Source organism: Nyctibius grandis, chromosome 5 (assembly GCF_013368605.1).
Source record: "Nyctibius grandis isolate bNycGra1 chromosome 5, bNycGra1.pri, whole genome shotgun sequence".
Classification (NCBI taxonomy): domain Eukaryota; kingdom Metazoa; phylum Chordata; class Aves; order Nyctibiiformes; family Nyctibiidae; genus Nyctibius; species Nyctibius grandis.
In genome coordinates, this window is record NC_090662.1 from 64,245,228 (window position 1) to 64,255,158 (window position 9,931).

At 52.3% G+C, this 9,931-nt stretch overlaps 1 protein-coding gene across 1 annotated transcript in view; it reads right to left on the reverse strand.

The window, feature by feature from the left end:
• Positions 1 to 9,676, reverse strand: part of RFX4 (regulatory factor X4) — a 99,568-nt gene extending 89,892 nt beyond the window's left edge. The window contains exons 1-3 of the mRNA XM_068401756.1: positions 9,664 to 9,676; positions 8,347 to 8,580; positions 6,948 to 7,358 (exon numbers count right to left, since the gene is read on the reverse strand). Of these exons, the coding sequence (XP_068257857.1) occupies positions 6,948 to 7,358; positions 8,347 to 8,580; positions 9,664 to 9,676 (658 nt within the window). The remainder of the gene's footprint in view (positions 1 to 6,947; positions 7,359 to 8,346; positions 8,581 to 9,663) is intronic.
• Positions 9,677 to 9,931: the final 255 nt, after the last annotated feature.

Genomic DNA, 9,931 nt, shown 5'->3' on the forward strand with positions numbered 1-9,931 from the left:
TGTGCTTGTTGGAAAGTCTTCACTCAGTCATGATGTGCCTAGACTTACAGATTCATAAACCTTGTATGAATTTAGTCCCTTCCACACTGTATCTTCCCTCCTCTTAGAAAGTACTATGAAAGTAGACCAGTTCTCTTAAAATGAGGAGCCTGGCTTTTCTGAGGAGCCTCCAGTCTCCTCTGAACAATATGCAAAGCAAACTCAGGGAGGGAACATGAGAAAAAAAGAGAAGTCTTCTTCCCTCCTCCTTTTTTTTTGCCTAAGACTCACCAAAACAAGAGTCTAGTATTGAATATTCAGCACTGAATACTAACGGCTCAATAGACGGTCTGTTTGCAGAGCTCAAAGTGGAAATGACCCAGCAAGGAGAAGAGGTGAACATACTGCTCCATCCATGTGATTAAACTGCTCTGTAAACACAGTCCTCCCCAGTTCTCCCCACCTCCTTACAATGGAGGCCATTTGCTGCCCCTACCACAATTCATTTAAAAAAAAAATAATGTTTGCGTTAGAGGCGCCCTCGCACCAGTATTGTCCCCGTGACTCTGCATTTAGGAGAGGAATGTGAGCTTCAGCGCTGGGAAACATGCACTAGTCAGTCAACCTGACCAGCAGGATCTGTTATTGCCACCCTTGGGAGGGAGGAAGAACAGGGCGCAGTTTCCAGAGGAGCAGAGTGCTCTGCTGGGTGTCCCAGCTCTCAGCCTGCACAAGGCACGGAGTAAATCTCACCCAGCAGCTGCCTTGCTCTGCCATGGACCTCGGAGGTCTCTTAAGCGCTCCTCCTCTAAGCTGATGTGTTCTGGTGTCACACGGTGAGCACCCAGGAGGCTCAGCTGGGCCACAGGCTGGCGTGCAAACACAACACACCATTTAGCGAATGTGTCATTTCCATGCAGCCTCTCATAAGGCCAAATTTTCCTTGATAACTAAAATATAGCTCATTCTACCCTTGACCCTGAGAGGCCCAGAAGAAGCAGCCTTTTACAGACACGAGGTGTGCGTTGCAGACCTGTCGTGCTCAGCATGAGAATTCCTGCTCTGGCTCTTATGCCATGTCTGTCCCTGACAGGATCTCTGTCTCACACACAGCATCAGGCATGGCTCCTCTCCTGCTGACCCTGGGGTGCCAAGCGTATCAGCCAGCAAATCCCTGACCCGCTGCTCAGCGAGGTCTGACATACAGAGACCTGGAGCCGAAGGGCTGTGCTGAGTGGTGGGTGAGGCTCTGCAAAGCAGCCCATTCCCTCCAGCCTCCCTGTGAGCCCATGCACCCATGGAACACCCACCACAGAGGCAGCCATCTCTCGTCACAGAACAGCGTACAGCTGCTGTACCCTGACACACAGCACTTGGGGAGTAGGACTACACTTCCACATTTGCTTGCACCACTTTTTTTACAGTGACTATCAGGTCACTGTCACCTTAAGGACAAGCGAGGCATTTTTGTTTCCCTCTGCTGCTTAAGTTTTGTAGGGCGTAGAGGGACAGGAAGGATTTTACCTTCTTCTGAGCATTGAAGATGGCAACAGGCAAGAGTAGAATACCTACAAACTATGTTGCAGAAGCTAACAGCATTAAATACTCATTTGCTTAATTAGGACATCCTGCCACATGTTTATGGGTAAACTGAATGTCAGATGAGGGGGAACCACACAAGTCAGGTTGTTGAGGATTTTTTTTTTTCCCTTTGAAGGATAGGATTGGGTCTACTTTCTATGACCATCCGTGAATTTTAATCAACAAATGGCGTATTTCTGCAAGAACCTGGAATATTAGCAAAACATACAGCCTTTCCTGCTTGTCCTCTGATACATGGGAGCTTTTGGTCTTTTGCTGCAGGTTGCACCTTTGTTGCAGGGTGCTGGAAAGTGTCATGGGTTGTGGAAAGGATGTTCTGTGAGGCCTTCCAAATTAGGTATGCATTGCTGTCACCACGGGGGACCCAGCTCCCGGACACAGGTAGTTCCTCTCAGCATTGGATGAATGCTCATGAGATCCCACTTAGGAATTGGGCTCCCCCTCCATACTGCCCTTCCTCAGCTGCAGCTGAGGTAGTTTTAGCACTGCTGAAATAGTTTAGCAATTAATAGGATTCTAGAGGGAAAAGTATGGTAATGTTTCTGTCATTGTATTTAGTGGTATCTGTATTTACCCCTACATTTGTTTTTTTTCACTACTTTTCAGTTCCTCTTGCCATCGCATTTCTGGTATTCTGTTGCTTTACAGGTTTAGCAGAAGCTAGATCTGAATTTACAGACCTACACAAGAACAGAAAGCTCATGCCTGTTTTGTTGACTTAGGGGTCTCATTTGCAAACTTATATTTGTATGTAAGACATTTCTCATGTAATGACTTCTACCCAAATTAATGTGAGTGTCTCTAAGTCTTGCCCCAAGTAGCCAAACCAGTAAAAATGGCTGCATTGAAAAAAACAGGATAGTCTGATAGTATTATTCTAAGGAGTGAAAGTTTAAAAAGAGAAGAAAGAGAAGATGAGCAATAACAAGTAGTTCTATTTCTAGTGACAGCACTCTCAAAAAAAAAGGCAGTAATTTCTAATACTCGAAACTTGTAGTCCTTACTTTCAGGCAAATCTCCTTTTTTATAGATATGATCTCAGCAAGCAAATCAAAACCCCCAGAGAAGAGGATTTTGTGCCTCTAACTGTTTGAGTCTATGCCATGGGGTTCATGAGCACCCAAAGCTCCAGCGGGAAGTTTGTCAGAACGATGACCGCAGCATCAGACTACGGCAAGCCTAGAAAACCGATGAAATCCCAGCATATGTCCCCAGCCTGGTGCTCTGAAATTAATGCCTCTAATTCCCAGGGCTGTAAGTTTCAGGGAATCGGTCATTCAGAGAATGTTCCAGCTATCTAAAATGTATTGTTTTCCATTACCATAATACTTGGGATCCTGCACAAAAATACTCAGGATAAGCTGCTAATTAATTGCAAACCCATCATTCATAGCTATAAATCAACTCCTTCGTTCCTGTAACAAATTCCATCTCGGAGAAATTAAGTTCACTTACCAATAAAAGAAAACAAAGTGCTTAACTGCAGCTGAAGCGAAGGAAATGAGACAGCGCTGAGCCCCGCGTTTCAGTCTTGAGGCAATTTAAGCTGCAAATGAGCTTTTGCTTCCTTACTGGGTGCAGTGAGAACCAAGGCTCTATTTAACCCTCTCCACTTTCCCTGATTTCAAATTTATCAGAAAGGGAAGAATGGCCAAAAGTATTTAACTCGACACTTTTTTATATACAGAGAATGAAACCGCAGCTCTTGCGGCAAGCCAGAAAGACTCTGCCACCGGCTTTCAGCACCATTTCTAACACCAGCTAGTATTTTATAGCTAATAAACTGCTCTTGCTGCAACTGTCCTGGGAGAAAATAAATGATAATGAAGACAGGCCAGGACTGCTAGTTATGCAAGTAAAACAGCTGCAATTAAGTTATTACCCATTCCCAACCGTTGGGAGGGATCATTACAGGCTAATCCTGGGCACCTGCCCTCTCTGAGGCACACACACAGACTCCAACAGGTGTTTCCCTCATGGAGCCATCGCAGGATCAGGACCCATCTCTAACAGCAAATTGTATTACAGTTTCAAATACTCACAGAAACTCTCCGACACCTATATACGATTCTACAGGACCTAAAGATGTGTGGAAACATGTTTTTAGTACAGATACATAAAAAAACATAACCAGGCCTCCGCTGGCTTAATCATCACCACGTACTCTTCCTTCCTATGCTTGTTATCTATAGGATCGCTCATCCATCAAATATCCTTTATACTATCCATCTTCCTAACTAGAATGTTAGCAATCAAATCCCCTTGGCCGCCGGGGCACTGGGCTCCAGCAGGGTGGGATCGTACGGGGTATTCATTTTCAGACACAATGAAACAAATAGAAAATCCAGCACAGATGCAGGGAAACAGACAAGTGGGTGAACTCAGAAAATTCGCAAACCTCAGTGTTCACGGAATTGTGAGCTAATTATTTAGACTCGAATGTCACATCAACTATCCCCAAGGGACTGACCTTATATTTCTATTAGTTACATGACAGCCCACTGCTGCTCTAAAGGCATTGTTACGAACCATCAAGCCCCAGCTGTATTTAAGGCCACCTCTTCAAAAGTCTTCGTCTGAAGGGGTACTGATGTTTCATCACCGCGCGGATTTCAGTGATCCCACGATTTGATCTTTATTGTGCTATGGTGAAATCCTACGTATAGAAATAGCATCCCAGGGGATGCACCTCCTTACGGCTGTCCTAACTTGCAAACCGCTTGCAAATTAAGCTAGAGAAATGCAAAGGTGTCTACATTTGGAGATGCTGCAGATTTTATGGCTACGCTAACCTTCTTCCTTGCCTGTACGCTCCTGCACCAGTGGCTGAAAACCAGACATATTTCCTAAAAGTAAACAAGCCAATGACCCTGATGGAAGCAGGGTACTGTACTGGTGACTCTCTGTGGGACAGCTCTAACAGCATCACAAGTATCTTTGCACAAAATAGTCTCTTCTAATTTCAAAAAGATCTTTCACTTGATAGATGTTTACTATAGTAAAGGTGCAGCTGCAATAGACCACCTGAGGCTGCAGGTTTCTTCACAGTCTCACAGACAAAAGTTTTATTTGTCTGAATCAAGAGTCCCTTCTTTAATGAGGATTTTACGCAAAAAAATAAAATCTTGAGGACTGTAACCCCTAAACTGAAACTTAAATAAATGAAATAGTTTCCTACAGTAGTCTGGCTACTCTTACACAAAAGCTTGTTTTAGTTCTTTTTTTTCGTCCATCCTTTTAAAGACCTTTTGTTTATTGCAGGCAAATAACAGATTGCAGAGCAGTGAAAAGTATCGCAATTCACCCTCCTTAAGTATTTTAGAAATTATTCATTAGCAGACATATAAATCACAAAATCATTATTTTCTCTGAGTCAGAAGATGAACTTCTTAGTTCAAGGTAATTTTGACCAGTTTACAAAGCTCTAAAAAATCCCTACGGATTTTACAGTTATTAAAACCTCCTCAGGAATGAAGACCCAATCCAGTGCCGGGACTTGCGTTTAGATCCCAGTTCTGCTGCTGCTGAAGGCAGAGGGAGCTGCCAAGGATCGGGCCCCTCTGCGCAAACATTGTCCGCAGGAACTCCGCAGACAGCAGGAAAGAAAACATTTTTGTTGGGTTTTTTTTTGGTTGTTGTTCCATTTCTTTCACGTGTGAAATCTTACAAGATATGAAATGACATAAGACAAATAGGTTCAATTATATAAAGGACCAGTGGTATTTCTTTTGCGTGTCCCTATCATATTAAATTTAGGATTCAAAAGAATCATTGGATCATCTTAAGTGCTCAGCAGGTACAAGCCTTTATAAACACAAATCCTGAAACAGTAAAGAACTTTTTTTATATATTGGAACAAAAAGAAATCACATTTTTGCTTGAGTATGAAAAGTACTCAAGGAAAGTAAGAAAAAAAGCCAATGGCAAGTTGGCTTTATCTATTAGTAAGCTGTGTTGCAATAAGCAAAGCAAAGAGTTTTCAGCAGCAAAATCAACCTCTCGCTTGGATCAAAAAAATCGAGACCTAGGATTGCACACTTCAGCCTTATACATGTTATGAAATGTCACAACTGCTTTCCTAACTAGCATTCAAGTATTTATTATCAATATAGGCAATTTCATTAATTGAACCAGGATATGAAAACGATTAATTCTCTTCAATCAGTGCTTATATGCTAGATCTTTTTTAAATGGCAAGCTCATAGAAAAGGTCACCCACCACTGCCTCAACACCCGAATATTGATAGGAATATAGACCGAAACCTGGCCACCACCACAATGCCTCAGGCTCAGGCGCTGGAACCCGCTTTTCGTGGTTCACACAAACCACTTTAAGGGCCTAATCCCAACGTCCTTCACAGCACTGAAAGGCTTTCTGCCGGTTTTAATGGGGTTTGGATCAGCTCCTAAGCCTCAGCTTCGCGTCCCAGGGCTCTCATCCATCTAGTGCTTTGAAACCAGCAGAGTTTTTGCCTGGCTCCAACACTGAAATAAGGAGGGATAATATTGAGTCATGCAGAAAAGTTGCACTCCAAGAAAGCGCCTACGTTTCCTTCAGCTCTTGCTCCCTGACGCGGTGCAGGGGGGTGTGGGGAGCTTTAGCTTTCCCAGGGGTGCCACGGGGAAGGGGAGGGTGGCAGCCCCCTCTCCCCCTCCCCCCCCGCCCCGCGAAATCCACGCCGCCCCGCGTTCCCCTACCCATCTCCCTGGCCGGGCAGCACCCCCGAAAGCCCGGTGGAGGGATCCTGCGTGTGGAGAGCTCCCTCAGGGCAGCGGGGGGGGACGGGACACCGGGCACCGGGGCGAGGGCGCTCCACCTGCGCCGGGTGCCAGCCCTTGGGGCCGCCGGCGCCGCGGCCGCCCCATCCCGCCCCGGGGCGCGCAGCCCCCGCCGGCAGCGCCTCGCACTCACCGTCCCGATGTCACTAGGGGGGGCTGCGGCTGTGGAAACCTGTTATTAATACTCGGGATCTCCCGCAAAGTCTCCCTTCCCCTCCCAGCCGCCCTCCGGGGCTGCCCGGGTGCTGGTCCCAAGCACCCACCCCGCCCCAGCCGCCCTGGGTCACGGTGGGCTCTGCCGGGGGAGGCGATGGGGTCCCGGTGCGGCGGCCCCCCGGCAGGCTGCGGGCACGGAGGTGTCGGGGGCCGGCGGGGGTGTGGGGTGAAAGCCGGGACGAGCGCAGGGCAGGCGGCGGCGGGCAGGTTCCTGCAAGCCCCAAAAGCCAGGCACGGCCCCCCCGGGGCGACCCCTTTGTGCCCGACAGCGCAGGGGCGGGCGGGCGAGCCCCGACGGGGGCTGCAAACTTCCACCAGTGGCTCACCGGCTCCCGGCCCGGCCCGGGGGAGTTACGGGCTGTAGAAACTACTCCTGGGAGCGGGCGGGCGCCTGACGGAGTTAACGGCGGCGGCGAAACGATGCGGGTAAAGATGCTGCAAACGGCCCAAGAAAAGCGTGTGCTCCCCCCGGATGGGTGCACCGCTCCTCAGCCGCGGGACGGGCCCCGCCGGGCAGCGGGAGAGCTCCGGGGGCAGGTCCCCGCCCAGCGCTGCCGGGGCCGTGCCCGGGCCGGGCCGTCGGGGCCAGGCGCTGCCGGTGCCGGTGTCCCGGCGGCCCCCTGCCAGCCCGCCCCGCAGCACACTGGTTAGGCGGGGAGCGGCTGGGGGTTTCCCAGGCCCCCGGACGGCCAGAAATCGGTTTAGTCTTGGTGACAGCCCCCGTGGGTCGGTGCCCACGTTAGGGGAACGTGAGCTAAACTCGGTGGAAGCGGACGGCACTGCTAGGAGAAGGGGAAGGAACCAAACCATTCCCCTGCCTTAACATTAGAGCCGTGGGTGATTTTTTTTTATCCCGCTGGTTTGGGGAAAAACTGTTAAGGAGAAATTAAAACATGACGGATTTTTTTCAATGAAGCCATATTTCTCCACAATGCAAAAGGATCTTTACATAACAACTGAAACTCAAGAGAAAAGCTAATTGGATTAAGCCTTCTGAAAGGGAGGTTAAGGTGTCTGAATAAGACAACCGCAAAGCTCCACTTTTCTTGCCATCTGTTTAGCAAGACTAAAGTGTTTTCCGATTAATATTATCTTAATCAATCATGCTGCCATTTATTATAACAATACTGAATTTAAGGAACGAATAATACGGAGGCTCAGCCCGAGGATGGACAATTTTGAACGCAGGGATAGAAAACGCGGAACTTTTTTGATTTGGTTTGATTATTTTCTTTCCCGAAAGACCCGTTACTCACGACAACGAGAAGTTGCCCGCAGCGCCCGTAACTCAGCCTCGGCAGTGCCGCCGGGCAGCACCGCGACTTTCTTTTACACCCTCGAACTCCTGAACACGTTCGGACACGAACACAACGATTCCTTCCCCGCTGAGCATTTTCTCCCCGGAACAACCCCCCCGGGTTTTGTCCCGGGGCCCCGGCAGTAAAAGTGGCCCAAACCTGGCTGGTGTCGCCGGTGGCCGGCGAAAGGTCGAGCCCGCCCGGTGCGCCGAGCCCCCGCCGGGTGCGCCGAGCCCCCGCCCCGGGACGGCGGCAGGCGCAGCCGAGAAGGGCCGGGCAGCCTCCACTCGCCTTCTCTCCTTTTTTTTTTTTTTTTGTTTTAAAATCAATATTTAAATTTTACAAAATGCCCTTCGGGCCGCGTTGAGGGCGAGGGGTGAGAAAACCCTGGGCGGCCTCGGGGCGGCGGGGAGCGAAGCGGCTCCGAGAGGCCGGGGCTGCCCTGCCCCGCCGCCCCCTGCCCCGTCCTCACCCGCACCAGCTACACCGGCACGGCGCCGGTGGAGCCGGAACGGAGCTGCGGGGCCCCCGGGGCAGCGCCGAGACGCGGCCCGCCGCGGCCGTCGGGGAGGCGCCGAGGTGGGGGGGACCCGATGCCGCTGCAGGCTCCGGAGGGGCTGGGGCAGCCCGGCTCTCCGCTCCCTGGCCACCTCGCCGCTGTGCCGGCCATCACAGCCGGGCACGGCGATGGCAGCCGCCACAGCGGCTGCAGGAGGGGACGGGGCAAGTCAGGAGCGGGGCAGCGGGGGAGCCGTCCCCGGGCTGTGCCCTGCCTAACCTGCGAGCTGTGCGCCTGGGAAACGCCTGGGGAGGGAGGGAGGGAGGGAGCGGAGGAGGAGGGTTTCCCGATACTAATAAAATAAATTAACATGGCAAAGGTTATCGTGGCGGCCGCCGGCCTTCCGCTTCGTGCGGCCACGCTCAGTACAGGGCGTAGATGTTGCGGCCGGTGGCAACCGGGCTTCGTAAGGCGGGGGGAGAAGGGGCACGGCCGGCGGGAGCGGGCGGCAGGGAAGGGGCCGCGGTGTCGGGAGGCCGCGGCTGACAGCCGCGCTGGGAAGACCTAGGCCTGGGCCCTACCCCCGGGGCGACGCTGCGCCCTGCCGCCCCGCGTCCCCCGCCACCGCCCCCGGGCCGGGCCGGGCGGCAGAGGCGTCCGTCGCAGGGCAGGGCGCGGGCTGCGGCCCTCGGGGCGAGCGGCCCCTCCGCTGCGCCCGCCCCCCTCGCCTCCCGCCGGGGCTTCTCCCCGCTTGCGGTGCTCGCCGGCGGGGCTGCAGCCGCCCTTCTCCCGTCCGGTTACCGGACCGGCCAAGTCATCGTTTGGGGTTGTGGTGGGAGAGACCCTTCCCCAAACTCCCTCCACTCCAAAGCAGCCCAGCCCCGACTCCTCCTGCGGGACAAGACGACCTCGGTGCTGGGCTCACCCTAACCCACCAACCATCTTCCCTAGTAAACCTCGTTTTCTCGCCCCTCTGAAAGGCTCCGCTCAAACCTAAGCGAGCGCCTAAACTAGACGCGGAGAGGAAATTAGTTTGCCGGCCGGCAGCCTATGGAGGAGAAAAGAAAAAAAAAAAAAAAAGGAAAAAGCCACCCTCTGCTCCATCCTATCTGCAAGTGCAACCGCAGGGCTCCAGCCAGAGGTTCCCCCCCTCCCCGCACCCCGCTTCCCCGCACACGCCCGGGCTCATTTGCCTGCGAGGCCGGTAAGGCGGGGGCCCCCCTCCGCCGCCACGGTCAAGTTGAAAAGTCCTCCCTGGCGTGCGAGCGGGGGGGGGCGGGACACACTTACCTGTGGAGTCCATATCGGGTTCCTCCAGCAACCCGCAATGCATGCTCTTCCCATGGACGGGACGGGAGCCCCAAGGTCCCGGGGTGTGGAGAGCCCCTATCTCAGAGATGCGCGGGGGAGAGGGAGCAGGGTGGCGGCGAGGGGGTGGGGAGGGAGGGCAGAGGCAGATAGTTGGGGGTGAGGGGGGGTAGCGCGGGAGAGAGGGACACTCCGTAATCCAGCAGGGCAAAGCCAGACCCGTCAAAATGTTTGCGGATGTTTCATGGGA